The following is a 15,423-nucleotide window of genomic DNA, read 5'->3' on the forward strand; positions in this document are numbered from 1 at the left end:
GATTTTTAAAGGTCAACTATCACTGCAACAAGATCTCTCTTCAGGAGTTCCTTCATGCATTATCCTGGGCCCAGTCATTGATAGCTGCTTCAAAAGACTTCTTAAGGACAGAACAGAAAATGTTCGCAGGGGATTTTATGATGTTCAATACTTTTTTACTTCCATTACTGAATTGACCACATTCAACCTCTCAGGGCTATAATTAGCATGAAACTTAACTAGATCAACTGCATAAATTGCTTAGCTAAAATGGCAGGGTATCCTGGGGAGAGTAGTTTACATCACTCAGAAGTTGAGAGTGTGATAAAATACTCTCCACTTGTCTGAATGAATGCAGTTTGACCATGAGTAGTAGCTAATTAAGCTGCTACTTCACAGCACCAGTAACCCAAAATTCAAGTCTGACCTTGGGTACAGACCCTATTGTAGTGTGGATGAAATCACTGGAGAGACAGAGTTACTGGTAGATACAAAGCAGCTTCTTTATTCGACACAACAAGGTACAGCAGGCATCATACAGAGACCCCTTCAGTAGAAAGGTCTGCTAGCCCAATGTGGACCCGATATTTATATGCTAAACACAAAAGGCAATCACTACTTACAAAGTTATAGACAATGCTTCCTTTTGAAGCTACATAAAAACATCACACCTTCTGACTTCATCCTTTCCTTCCGACACCAACATGTCTGGGTTGGTACTCACAGCCTTTAGAAGTACAAGTCAAATCCACAATACATTTATTTGGTATTTTACGTGCTAACATAGAGGACAATTAATATTTATAAAGTATGTATAAGGCTGTCTTTGAAACTACCTGTAAACTTTACACTTCCATCCACAGTGTCTGGCTAGTATTCCAATATTCACAGCTTTTAGGAAATGCATTGTTGTGAACTCAATCCACAGTACTTCGTCAAATAGAAGACTGGTGCCCTTACCAGGGTTATGCTGGGCACAAATGATACAATGGCGGCAGAATTTCTCAACATCCCCGCCCATCCCTGGCCACCACCAGTCCTGTCGGAGGGTTGTGATGATGCTCTGCCTTCCCTGATGCATCGCACCATGATATAACTTTAGTAATATCTGTCTAATGCAGGGTGGGGCCAACACGATTCTTTCCTCCCCATGTGTCCAGCACCCATCTGGTCCCTCCTTTGCTTCTTTTCTCCTCCATTTTTCCTTCTCTTTTGCCTCTACCTCTTCATATAATTTTACTAAGCTGGCTTCTGTCGTTTCCTCCTGCACACTTGCAATTTCAATTGCCTCCTGTTCCCCTGCTTCCTTATTCGCAGTAATGTCTGCCGTCGGAGGATCTGGGAAAACTTTATGTTCTGGAGTGGCCGCAGTCTCTCTGAGTATCCCCTGGTGTTTTTGTTCCTTTGCTATACCCTGAACAGCGGTCAGTGTGTCAGTTTGTATCGGGTCCTGCTTAGGGGGTTTATACAGACCCTCCTCTATTTTAACTGGGTTTAACTTGACTCGACCGCAATCTTGCTTGTGTCTAGCCCACACTGCTGGGAACTGCTGACAAGGAAACCCATAGACCCCATCCGGGCTGCAGTCTCTGGTGACTGGGGCAGCTGTGCCTATGCTAGCCAGGGTGTGTATTCTGTTGGTTATGCCCCTGACTCGTCCATATTATTTCTCCCTTTCCTGAATCTATAACAGCTCCTGCTTCCCTTAGGATGTCTATTCTAAGGATCGCGCCCTCATTATTTGGACATACCCAGAAATACACTGGAAGCTGCACTCCCCCGATTCCTAGTATTTGCGACTCCCTTCTTTCTGCTTTTACTGTCTTCCCTCCTACACCCCTGATATAACTGGCCTGTCCTGTTGTTGGTAAGGGTAAGTCTGTTATCGATACCGATGCCCCTGTGTCCACTAACATATTGCATTGCTGTCCCCCTAACAATGCCGTTGTGTACATCCACGGGTCACCAGCGCTGGCAGTGGAGCCCGCTACCACATCTTTTTTCTGCCCTAAGGGGCACCGTTACTAGCTCTTTGATCTGATCGACAGTCACACTGGTTGCTGATGGGGTGAGTGACTGGGTGTCTGCCGTGATCTTCGCCTGGGTTTTCCCCCTCCCTTTTGGACACCGTCTCCAGCCATGTCCCGATAGGCCACAGCTGTAGCATATCAACTCCTTCACTGTCTTATACCTGGTCTGACAGTCTTTTACTGGGTGGCCTGGCTGCCGGCAAGCAAAACAAACTCTCCGGGACATCACAGCAGCTACATTCACTATACCCACTTTACGATTTCTCTTGCCTTTTCTTTGGTCTATCTCACTGGCCCACTAGACTATCGCAAAGTAGTTGGACCCCACCGTTATACCTAAATCTAAAACTTCCTGGTGGGCTGAGCTCAGGCCTTCCTTCAGCATTTCTGGGAACACTAGGTCGTCCCTCCCTGGATTATCCAACCCTGAATACTCCTCATATGCTCGATATTTACTGCATAATCCATGGCTATCTCGTCAGCCTTCTGGGTCACTGCCATTATCGTTCCCCAGCTACTCTTGCCATCCCCCAGCCGCTGCCTCACTTCCCCTTTAAAAGAGCGATATCTTTCTTCATTACTGGTGCACCCGCTAGTTGCCCATGTACCATCCCGCACCCCCTGGGCCATACTGTCCCATATATTCCTCGGGCACTTTGCTTTCACTAACACATGTATATCTTTAGGGTACATCTGGTGAATTTCAACCGTTTCCTTGAGCTTGCGCCAGAATTCTGAATTCCCACTTGCGACTTTAAGTGAGGGCAGCTCAGACAAGATGCTCTGTTTCTCTCTGGGGGTGAAGGGCTTATGAATAGTCGTAATCAAGGTCAAGGGCTGGCTCGGATCATCAGGGTTCTCAACTTGATGTTACCTGACCTCAGTAGGTGCCATTCTGGTAGATCTCTCTGGGTAAAACCTCTCCCTGAGATATCCCCACACTACGCAAAATATAAAAGATGGGTAGCAGTTAAACAGTACATACTTAAAACCGCAGTGTATGTATTCCACAATCTGCCACTTTTGAGTACCTGAACTCATGATGCCCGCTGTATTCCTTTGCATCACACTTGCAAACACATACACTAAAATGCAGCTTCCCGAACGAGTATACACGCCCTACTCTGGTGTCTCGAATCGTGCCATTGGTTACCACCTTTCGCAACTGGTGGTCCAAATCTCAACAAGTTAACCAAGTTAACATGCAACGATTCCTCACTTACATAAACACACATTCACACGCACACACTTTTATATCTACCAGTTCAGATCTCCGCGTTCATGATACCTCGTGTACCCGTGTACCATCAACTGAACAGATCCAAGTGTGAGTGTTATTTTAGAAAAATACTCACCAACTTAGACTCCTAGGAATGCTGGCCACACGATGAGTCACGAAATATCCCACTCCTGACACCAAATGTTGTAGCGTGGATGAAATCGCTGGAGAGACAGAGTCACTGGTAGATACAAAGCAGCTTCTTTATTCAACACAACAAGGTACAGCAGGCATCATACGGAGACCATTTCGGTAGAAAGGTCTGCTAGCCCAATGTGGGCTCGATATTTATATGCTAAACACAAAAGGCAATCGCTATTTAAAAGTTATAGACAATGCTTCCTTTTGAAGATACATACAAAACATCACACCTTCTGACTTCATCCTTTCCTCCTGATGCCAACATGTCTTGGTTGGTACTCACAGCCTTTAGGAGTGCAAGTCAAATCCACAATATTTTTATTTAGTATTTTACGTGCTAACATAGAGGTCAATTAATAAAATATGGATAAGGCTGTCTTTGAAACTACCTGTGAACTTTACACTTCCATCCGCAGCGTCTGGCTAGTATTCCAATATTCACAGCTTTTAGGAAATGCATTGTTGTGAACGCAATCCACAGTATTTTGTGAAATAGAAGACTGGTGCCCAGTCATTTAAGTGTAAATGAATCACCTACCGAAAAACTCACTCTAACAACCTGGACCTCAATTCCCATGCTCTCTTTAAGATGACTAAGTCCTGTTTCCAACACAACCTGTAAACCCACATACCTGAGAAATTTATTATGTAATTATGTTACATCAAAAAGAAGTGAATTAAAATTTGTTGATGGTATTAATAGGAATAACATGCAATAGTCTGGAAAAATTGCTTATCTAGCATTACCAAGGTTCCAAGCTTGTCAGATTTTCAGAGTTTTACCATTTTAACATGTAATAAACTCAATACTGTACAGGAAAGAACAATTCACTTGACTGGCAGCCAACCACCACCATAAACATTCACTCATCCATGACAGGCCTGTAACTGTTCACTATCTACAAGAAGCATGCAGTTACCAAATCTATACCAAAGCCCATCCCAAATTCCTTAACCCTATCATCAGGAAAGACATAGTAAGCAGACTTGGAAACACCATGTTCTACAGGTGTCTCTTCAAACTTCTTGGAAATGTGTTGCTGTTTTGTCATCATTGGGTGTAAAATTCCTATCCAAGGGCATGTTCACAATGAAAACTGTAACCGACATCATCACCTTCTTGAAGGTAATTAGGTATGGGTAACAATGCCAGTCCTGACAGCAATGCCCAGATCCTATCAACAAGAAACTAAGTTCCCTGCAAGAATTGATCTAAACAATGACCATTAACCAGATGCAATGAAGGGCAGAAACGAAAACCAATAAAGATAGAGAAATGCAAAATGCCAGATTATCAGAGTTTTATTGTAGCAACACACAAGAAAATCAGCACTATCCACAGAAAGAGCAGGTCTCTTGACTGGCAGTCATCTACCATCCACAACTCCATAACATAGCTGTCGTTTGCACTGTATACAAAAAAAAACATGCACTCATCAAATGCGAAAATGAAATGCAGATAGTAGTAAACACAAAAAAAAAATTGAAGATACAATCACTAAAACATTAAGAGTAAACTAGACATCCACTGGTCAAAAAATGGAAGAGTCACTGGTACATGGGGCAAAAAAGGAACAGCTACGGAAACACTGAAAATCATAAAAGAAGACAAAGTTGAAAGAAGATTGTCAGTAACATGCAAAGGATATTAACTAGTCAAATACATACAAACTTCAGTTGAAAACTGGTGTCATTTCCAGCACTATTCTTCTAAAATTAAAGTAGAAATCTATGAAGAAGATGAAGATAATTCACTCCTATTAATTTCTGTTCCTGTTCAAGTGGCTAACCACTTCTTCCAGAGATGCTTCTAGGGACCAGTATAATGGTAATTATAAAAGAAATTGTGTTTGATACTGGCAATTGTCATACTGCAAGATGGCACCAGCGACCAACAGTGTTGTTTTACAGACAGCTCACAAACTACTAGATACTCAAGTAAGTATATTTCTGAACTGCTATTGCTGAAGTCTGCAGTCCGTAATTTCTCTTTTAAGGATGTTCAATTGAACCGACTGAATGATCTGGCACTTTTGTGATCGCCGGAGGATTTGGTGAACTAGACTCTTGAGAGTGCAGGTATGGTGGAGGTGGAAATCGCCGAGGATGGACACTGTGTCGAGTCCTGATGCCGGAAGATGAACCCATGGTCAGCTCCATTACTCTGCGCCGATTAAAGTGTCGAGCGAGATTAAAATTATCGAGGACAAGCGCAGTAAATGAATAGATGTTCAACGCCATCTGACCAGTCTCCATCTCTTCTTGCTACTACCATCAGGTGGGAGATGCAGGGATCTGAGGTCTCCCGCCGCCAGGTTTGGGAGCAGTTGTTGCCCTGTAGCCATTGGGCTCTGGACAGGCTTCACTTGCCTCAGTACTGAACCTACCCTGCAGCTGCGGACACACTTTTGAGGACTCTACAGTTCATGTTCTGTGTGCTTTTGTTTAATCTGTTTAACTATTTGTGCAATTTGATCAAGGCATCAAGGCCATGAGCAAAGGACAAATCAGTGTCCAGCTCTCTACTCTGTGAGGTTTTCTCACTTCAGCACTGAAATGACCCTGCAGCTGTGGTCTACAACCATTGGCACTGAACTGGTTCCGTGGCTGTGGACTCACTTGTGGAGACTCTGTGGTTAAAGTACTGTGTGTTATTTGTTTACTTTTTTTTATCATTTGCATGATTTGTTCTTCTTTTCCTCACATTGGGTGTTTGATGGTCTTTGTTGTGTGGGTTTTTTTTCTTTGTTTTGTGGCTGCCTGCAAGAAGGCGAATCTCAAGGTTGTATACAGCATACATACTTTGATAATAAATGTACTTTGGAATAAGTAAATATTTAAAGGATGTATAAAGTTAAACAATGTCCTTAAAGTATATAAATATTCCTAAGGCATCTGTGAGCCTTTTAAATTGCTATTGGAGGCAAACATTTTGAATAATGGAGGAGCAGTGTGGACCTGAACACTTTCCATTGATGACTGATGCATCAGAGGTATTTACGCGTAAAGTAGTTGACAAGGAGGTTTCCTTGTGATGGAGGTGGTATGGAACAGTTTCATTTTATGACACAAGATGACAAGTTGGATGAATTATGAGCATTATACAAATTAACACTGTCTGCAGCACTGCAAGTTCCAACACAATGATATTCATCCTGAAGGATGCAATTCAGAGTTTTGAGGTGAAAGTCATAAATGACTCAAAAGGACGGGGAGGTTACTGAACAGATAACAGAAATCTCATGTTTGCCAGCAAGAAAACCAGAACTTGTGCCAGTATGGCAGTTCATGCCCTATCCATGAAAGTCACTTGAAAATGTTTCACAGAGAAAAAAGCCCCACTTTGAGCTTTGCCAACTGTCACAATTGCCATGCTTCTATTTGTCTTGATCTCCATAAACTAATATTAAATGAACATATCAATTTAAAGCTTATAAAGCATTTTCAATAATTGAAAACCTTAAGCCTAACATTGAAGAAAATGTAACTTGCATCATGCAATTTTTCTTCCTTACAGTGTTAAAATCACCATACAAATGAAGGCACTAGAAATGCAGCACCATGTCTAAGCCAATGCAAAACTGGACATTAAATTCCCAGAGCTAGATTTGGTGCATTTCAGCAAGTGGTAGCCTTGAATTTGTTAGCATTCATTAGGGTACGTGGCAGCAGTTCTGTGAGTAAATGCCAACAAAATCCAGACCTTTATGCTTAACCAATCTATTAGAGTTGGCCCTAATTATCTGTCACCATTTAAACACTCCCTTTGAGATCTGATCAGCAATATACAGAAATATGGTTCTACCAACATCTGATAGCTAACCAGGGTCAGTTCTCAAGAAATTTCATCACATCACTGGCCAGAATCCTATTGAATGGACTTGAAACATAAGTGGAATTATATTTCTCTATTATATGGGAAGTAGGAAGGAAGTGGATTTTAAATAAAGCTGGAAAAACTGGTTTTATTGAAGTGAATCTATAGATTTGAAGATTTTAGATAAATTTAAGTGTGCTAAATAGATTTACAATTCAGAAAAGGGTTATTGAATTCAAATAATTAAGCTTCCACGGTTGTCTCAGTTCTTTGTGATTCATGAAGGAATTATTATTTTTCAGTTTTCAGATTCCTTTAGGTTGAATCAGACGCAGATCATGGCTTTTGACGGATGCTACCATGATAGTCAGCTGGATCTGTCCCACTATGCTGATGCTCACTTAAATGTACCAAACACTGAAGGCAGTGAACGTGCGTCCAGCCCAAATCCAGGTGGTCAACAAATAGGAAGAAATAAGTCCACGAAGGGGAACATTACCGCAATTATTATAAGGAACAATCATGCTATTGACACTTACTCAAGGGTTTTATTTCCTGCAGCATTTCTTCTTTTTAATTTCATTTACTGGTGTTTATTTTCATGAACTTTAATCAGACCCAATCATTTATTATTTTTGGATTGCAGAGGTCTAGAAGTGTAATACCCATTTAAGGGTGCTCCAAAATTTCTTGATCATATAATGCTATATTGAACTAATGGTAGGTACATCATACAGGAAACAGTGCTTCAGTTTATAATATTTTCTGGCCTGTTCTAAGAAAATACTGTAGTTTTTAGGAGGCTGCCATGTTACAAACTTTTTATAAGCTTTCATTCTTAAAAAGATCTGAAGCTATTATAGAACTTGATGGAAATCACATGTAGACAAGTGTATGACAGCACAGAGGACAAAACAAACAAATTAACTTTCATTTGTATTTAAATCAGATACAGTTGATTTTACTGATATAGTTATATTGGAAAAGAAGAACAGAATATCAGCTTGAATTAAGTTCTGTATTGTATTGTATATAATATGAATATTATTCCAAATTTCCTGGAGACTTTCTTAAATTAAAGGATAAATTTCCAAGCATAAAATACTTTACTGTATTTCTTACTAAAGGTTAGCCGATTATTCTTACAAAGGTTTTAGTTAAATATTTGCATTTATAGAACTTCTTATGTCCTCTGCACCAACCAAAGCACATTACAAAGTTCAAAGTAAAATTTATTACGTATCAGAGTACATACATGGCACCACATGAGACTCTGTTTCTGCGGGCAAACTCAGCAAATCTATAGAATAGTGACTGTAAACAGGATCAATGGAAAACAAATTGTGCGAGTGAAAATATAAATAAATAGCAATGAATAACGAGCATGAAATAACAAGATAAAGAGTCCTTAAAGTGAGACCATCGGTTGTGGGAACACCAAGAGTGTAGCTATCGCCTTTAATTCAAGAACCTGATGATTGAGAGGCAGTAACTGTTCTCGATCCTGGTGGTGTGAATTCTGAGGCACTTGTACCTTCTACCTGTTGTAAAAATTACCTCTTATAACAATGATCAGTGAGGCACAGAGAGATCTGCATTTACTGACAAGTACCTTTATTGTTTAAACTAACAAGTACGTGAATTCATACACTAAATACCTTGTACACACACTCGCTTTCTCCCATACACTACGCTCCTGAATAGTCAAGGAATAGCAAAGGTATTACCCGGGCAAAGGAGTCTACACTGGCCAGGTGTTGTAATCCTGCCACGTGTCTCACGCAGGGTCGCTCATGTTTGTATCTGCAATAGTTATTCTTCGAAGTTACCGCTGCCAGCACACACGAAACAGCCACCTTTTTATCCATTCGTTATCAATTCAAATATTGCATTCCAATGTCATTGGCCACAGGTTATGTGTCTGACCTTTAACACCTTGTTATAGGCTCTGCTCCAAGCCTGCATCCATTTATTGCCCTCTTCCCATCAAGTGACAGTCGATAATTTATGGCTGCTGTTCTCAATCAGCAACAAGCTCGAATCACTCCAGGCAGGCACCAACCCCAACATTCACAAACCAGCATGTTATATCCAACCAAAGAACATCTCACAAATAGCTTCCTATTTGGAAATGATCTCCAGTCCAGCAGATTACATGAAGTATCATTGTGTCTTCTTTAAAATATTGATCAAGCCAAGCATGTCAAGCTCACAAAATGGAGAATAGAGTGTCTTCACAAAACGGCAGCCTCCATTCCCGAGCATGCGGCAAGAACAAAGACAATTAGTCTGTCTGCTTCCACTGTCCTTGATTCATTTGAATTCACTGATTTATAGAATGTAGTTCTTTCTGGCCAACATACCTGATGGCAGCAGCAAAAAAAAACATGGTTTGAGTGGTGAGGATCTTTGATGAAGTATGCTGTTTTTCTACAGCAATGTTTCATGTAGATGTGCTCAATGGTTGGGAAGGTTTTACACGTGAGTACTGGACTGAATCCACTACCTTTTGCAGGATTTTCCACTCAAAGGCATTGGTGTTCCCATATCAGGGAGTAATGCTGCCAGTCAGCACACTTTCCACCACACATCTATAGAAGTTTGCCAAGGTTTTTAGTGACATGCCAAATCTCCAGAGACTGCTGAAGAAGTAGAGGTGCTGTCATGCTTTCTTTGCAATTATATTTATATGATGGGTCCATGACAGGTTCTCTGAGATCCAGGAATTTAATGTTACTGACCCTCTCCATCTCTGATCCTCCAATGATTACTGGCTCATGGACCTCTGGTTTCCCTCTCCTGAAGTCTACAATCAGTTCCTTGGTCTTACTGACGTTGAGTAAGATGTTGTTGTTATTATACCACTCAGCCAAATTTAATTAATCTGTTTTTGTTGTAGAGGTTGAGGCCATTGAGAACATGAAAAGAATTTATAACTTCTTTGAAAAGTGCCAAAATAGTTCTCATCTCTACCCAAAAAGAGACAGAGTATTAATAGAATTGAACCTACATACATAATTTAACAAAAGACTAAAGCTTAGAGAATAAGAGTAAAGGGGCAGATATCCAAGTCAGAGTGAAATACCGCATGGAAGCAAGCTCTTTTGCTCACCAAATGACCATCTGAGTTTAAATATTTAAGGAATTTTTTCACAGGTATACAAAAAACAAAGTTATTGTATGTGTGCTAAACCACCCAAAAGAGGTGTTTAAAATGGTACATCTTGCCCGATATCAACATTTCCCATATCGTTGTTTGAAATTACACATACATTAAAATGTTTTACTTACTGTATATTTCACTATTCACAGTAATAGAATCCTAATAATTTTTGTAGATTAGATTAGATTATGAGGACACGCAGTCCTCTTCTATTGTCATTTAATGATGCATGCATTAAGAAATGATACAATATTTTTTCCAGAATGATAGCACAGAAACACAAGACAAACCAAGACTAAAAAAACTGACAAAAACCACATAATTATAACATATAGTTACAACAGTGCAAAGCAATACCATAATTTGATGAAGAACAGACCATGGGCACAGTAAAAAGAAGTCTCAAAGTCTCTTGAAAGTCCCATCATCTCACGCAGACTGTAGTAGGAAGAAAAGCTCTCCCTGTCATGAGCTTCCAGCGCCGCAAACTTGCCAATGCAGCACCCCGGAAGCACCCGACCACAGCCGACTCTTGAGTCCATCCAAAAACTTCCAGCCTCTGACACCGAGCACCGAGCACCATCTCTGCCGCTGAAGATTTGGGGCCTTCCCCTCCGGAGATTCTCGATCGCACAGAGCAGCGGCAGCGAAACGGGCATTTCAGAAGTTTCTCCAGATGTTCCTCTGTGTTTCTCACGTCAGGTCTCCATCAAATCAGGATTGTGCACGGCCACTACTTAACAAATATGATATCATTTCGGAGCAGCCGTGCGCACTGCGTCGTGCCGCCATCTTCTCCTCCCCTCCCCTATTTTGCAGACGTAATAACAACAATTAGTAAAACCGCTGGTCTTCCCTGAAGGGTCACTTCACAGTTATGTCTTATTGTCCCAATGTAACCAAATTAGCAAATAGGAAGTGCTTTGCAGTTACTTTGATTTATTTTTATTTCCCATTGGTGCAGGAGGCAATTAGCAAAATGTACATGCATCTCAAGGTTTAACTTAATTCCTTTTTATCAACAGGAAAGACTCCATTATATCACAATTCTATTGATGGCTTCACAATGACATGCTAGTCATGAACTTAGCCAACAATTCAACATGAGACCCATCTAATTGTAGACTGGAATCAAGCAAAATTGATTCATCATCCCAATTTCCTCAGTGTAATACTGCATCTTACCTCTACAGCATAAATGAGAAACTGTCCAATCTATGTTATCTTCAATCCAGAATCTAAGTCACTCTAAACTCAGTCATCAAGCTGTAGCATATGGACAATGTTTACTTATGCATACATTCAGAAGCATGTTTATTGTCCATAAGACCATAAGATATAGCAGCAGAATCAGGCCATTTGGTCCCTCGAGTCTGCTCCACCATTTTATCATGGCTGATCCATTTTCTCTTTCAGTCCCAATCTCTTGCCTTCTCCCCGTATCCCTTCATCACCTGACTAATCAAGAATCTATCAACCTCTGCCTTAAATATACCCAATGACTTAGCCTCCACAGCTGCCTGAGGCAATGAATTCCACGGACTCATCACTCTTTGACTAAAAGAAATCCTCTGCATTTCCCTTCTAAAAGGACACCCCTCTATTCTGAGGCTGTGTCCTCTGGTCTTCGACTTTCCCTACCATAGGAAACATCCTCTCCACATCCACTCTACAAAGGCCTTTCAATGTTTGATAGGTTTCAATGAGGTCACCACTTATTCTTCTGAATTCCAGTCAGAAGAGGTCCAGAGCCATCAAACTCTGCCTTTCAATACCTGCTTCTTGATGGCAGCAGGGAGAAGAGAGTGTGTCTTGGAAGTAACTTCTCAACAAAGTTGCTTCCACTAATTCACCACAGTTTGAATTGCATCAACACAGCATTTGAACATTTATGGAAAATAATGTATAAAGATTAAGATCTCAAACTTATAGTCTACTAGGCAAGAGAGATCCTAACCTTCTTGTGTGCTTCTGAATCATGGACTAACTACACCAGGCCCCTCAATGCACTGGACAGGTAACACCAAATGAATCTTTGAAAAATGCTTCAAATTCACAGAGATAACTGAATCAAAGTAAGCAGCCCCAGCATGATGGCTCCATTGCATTCAATCAGCTCTAATGGATGGGCCTCATCATCTGTAGAGATACACACCAGAAGTCCTAAGGCAGACACTTTATAATGGCAAGTGTCAACCAGGTGGAGAGGGATTACAAGGAAGTCAGAGGAAGTAATTCAATGATGTTCTAAAAACTGCTTTGAAGAAGTATCACATCCCCATTGATTTATTGGGAATTTCTGGCTCATAACTGCCCAAAATAGAGAAGGAGGGCTTGGGATGGTATTGAGACCATCAAGTTTTTTGTTCGGAGTATACATTAGTCCAGTATGAATGGCAGAAGGCGTGTATCACTCTCCAAACTACTCAACGACCTGACCTGTCAATGCCTCTGGATTCTGTAGCTGATAGCAATTATGATAAGGAAAGTATCTGTAATGCTACAAACTGAGGAATGAGAGTAAGGACAACGGTAGAAGCGTTATCTAAAAAGCAATGAACAAACTCAACAGCTACCACTCACCATAATTAAGTCCATGACTGTTTTTCTCTTCACATCCTCACAATGCCTCTCATTCTCCAAGATTTTTGCTCAGAAGTGTCCATTATCAATGGGTCAGGGCCGTAGAGTGCCTTGTAAAAGTATTCAGCCCCCAACCTTATGTTCACAGAAATGATTATTACTGATGCGCAATATTAGATTTACACCACCTGTACTGCTTAGAGTTGTGTGATAGTCCGGTCCGTGAGCTCCGTGTTCCGGTTCACGGTCCGGTTCATGATTCCTTGTTCCAGGGTTTCTGGTTTTCCCCAGCTTCTGTTGTGGGCACATATTTCTCGTTTTGGGGCTGAGACATAAATACCTCTGCAAACCAGGGATTCCCTGCTGGACTGTTCCATTTCCCTCCTTGTTCCCCGCCCCCCCGCCCTGCCCTGCCCTGACCTGCCCCACCCCATCCCACCCCACCCGCCCGCCTCTCTGCTTGGATACCTTGTCTGACTCTCTGCCTGCTCACCTAGCCTTTATACCCCACCTGTATTGCTGAAGTTTTACTGCCAGAGCTAGATCAGAGCCTTGTTAAGTCAGGATAAGGAACTGTCTTTTGTTGTGTGGAATTGTCTCTCTGTGTCCACGCCTTTGCTAGGTGGGTCCGGCTGTTTGCCGCCACCTTGTGTTGGGATCTGTCTCTTCATGTTCAGTGTTCTGTGTATGAGTCCCGGCCCTATGTCCTGTTCCCAAGGAGGGGTCCTGGCTCTGTGTTTCGTGCTCCTGTCTCTTCTAATCCAAGGCTCCGTGCTCCTGAAGGCCCTCGTCCAGTCTGTGCCGAGTCCAGTCCTATCCGAGTCCTGTCCATGTGCCTTTACCTGTCCTTGCATCTTGCCCTACCCAGGAGTTCCACACCCAAGCCATGTCCAGTCCTGTAGCCTCACCTTGTCCTCACCTAGTTCTGGAGTCTGAGCCTGAGTCAAGTCCCAGGTTCTGGGTCCTTGCCCAGTCTCTGACTCGGAGTCCGTACCCAAGCCTCGAAGTACCCAAGACCCCCGGCCTGCAGGCCTCAAGACCCAAGACCCCAGCCTGCAGGCCTCAAGACCCAAGACCCCAGCCTGTCTCCAAGCTCAAGCCTCTAGACCAAGACCCCAAGCCTGTCTCCAAGCCTCAAGACCCCAGCCTTTAGTTCTGAAGTCATGTCATGTCCATGCCTGGTTCTGGGGCCCAAGCCCGAGGCAAGGCCCAAGTTGTGGGTCCTTGTTCAGTCTCTGGCTCAGGGTCCAAGCCCTAGTCTGCATTCTTGTCCCTGCTCCTTGTCTGTATCCTGTCATATCCCTACTCTAGTCAAGTCCTGTTCCTTGTACTTCAGTATCTGTGTCTTGCATTTGGGTCAGTTCCCAGCACCCCATTGTGACAAGTTGAGGCCAAGAAGTTCCACTTTAGTCTCATCTGATCTCAAGACCTTCTTCCACATCTTTACAATATCTCCTAAATGATGCTTTGCAAAGTCTTTACAGGCAAGGATATGCTTCTTTTAGCACTAGTGTAGTGTACCTCTAATATTGCGCATCAGCCAGGCAACACCATCCCTTCTGTAGAGTATGGTGGAGGTAGCATCATGCTGTGGGGAAGCTTTTCAACAGCAGGGACTGGAAATCTGTTCAGGATTGATGGAAAGATGAACACTGCTGAATACAAAGAGATCCTGGATAAAAAACCTGTAAGCCTTTGCCAAAAAAGCTTAAACTGGGGAAGAAGTTCATCTTTCAGCAGGACAATGATTTAATAAACACAGCCAGACAACCATGGAGTGGCTTTAAAAGAAGCAAAGCTAAAAGAGACTTATGCAAAAGAACTACTGGCTGTTTCTGCGAGAAGTGGCTCAACTAAGTACTGAGCGAAGAATAATAAGTAGATATGACATTCCACATTTTTAGATTTTTACTTTTTCATGCTATACAATTTTCCTTGTTTTTGGGGAGCATGTAATTCAAAACTAAAAATTCCCAGTTAAATTGATCAAGATCCTTGGTTGTAATCCTCATTTATGTGAACAAAGGTTGGAGGCTGTATACGTTTTTCAAGGCACTGTAAGTACTTTATTTCTCAAATCCCTGATTGTGGCAATTGTTTTGAAAACATCTCTCCATGTTAACAATGCAAAAATAAAGTACTACACATTCAGAAAACCTGAAATGAAACAAAGTATACTGAATATACTCAACAGCACATGTAGAGGGAGTCAGAGAGTAATCCAGTTAATGTTTTCAGCTAATAGCATTTTTACACATCCATTTCAATACTCCTGAATTGTTCGAATAACAGAACAATGTTGCCATCGTTGCATCTGTACAACTACACATCAAATAAATAAAGGCACGCACTCGGGAGATGAAGTTAACGTGTTTATTTACTTTGCAGAGAGAGCAACAGATCAATGCACATGGATAAGTTATCAGTCAAT

The 15,423-nt window shown here is 41.7% G+C and overlaps 1 protein-coding gene across 3 annotated transcripts in view; it reads left to right on the forward strand.

The window, feature by feature from the left end:
- Positions 1–8,233, forward strand: part of LOC140199788 (gamma-aminobutyric acid receptor subunit rho-3-like) — a 34,692-nt gene extending 26,459 nt beyond the window's left edge. For all 3 annotated transcript variants that reach the window (XM_072262279.1, XM_072262277.1, XM_072262278.1), the window contains one exon: positions 7,549–8,233. In XM_072262279.1, coding sequence (XP_072118380.1) covers positions 7,549–7,851 — 303 coding nt within the window. In that variant the 3' untranslated portion in view covers positions 7,852–8,233. The remainder of the gene's footprint in view (positions 1–7,548) is intronic.
- The last annotated feature ends 7,190 nt before the right edge of the window (positions 8,234–15,423 follow it).

The sequence above is a fragment of the Mobula birostris genome, chromosome 6 (genome assembly GCF_030028105.1).
Source record: "Mobula birostris isolate sMobBir1 chromosome 6, sMobBir1.hap1, whole genome shotgun sequence".
NCBI classification, from domain to species: domain Eukaryota; kingdom Metazoa; phylum Chordata; class Chondrichthyes; order Myliobatiformes; family Myliobatidae; genus Mobula; species Mobula birostris.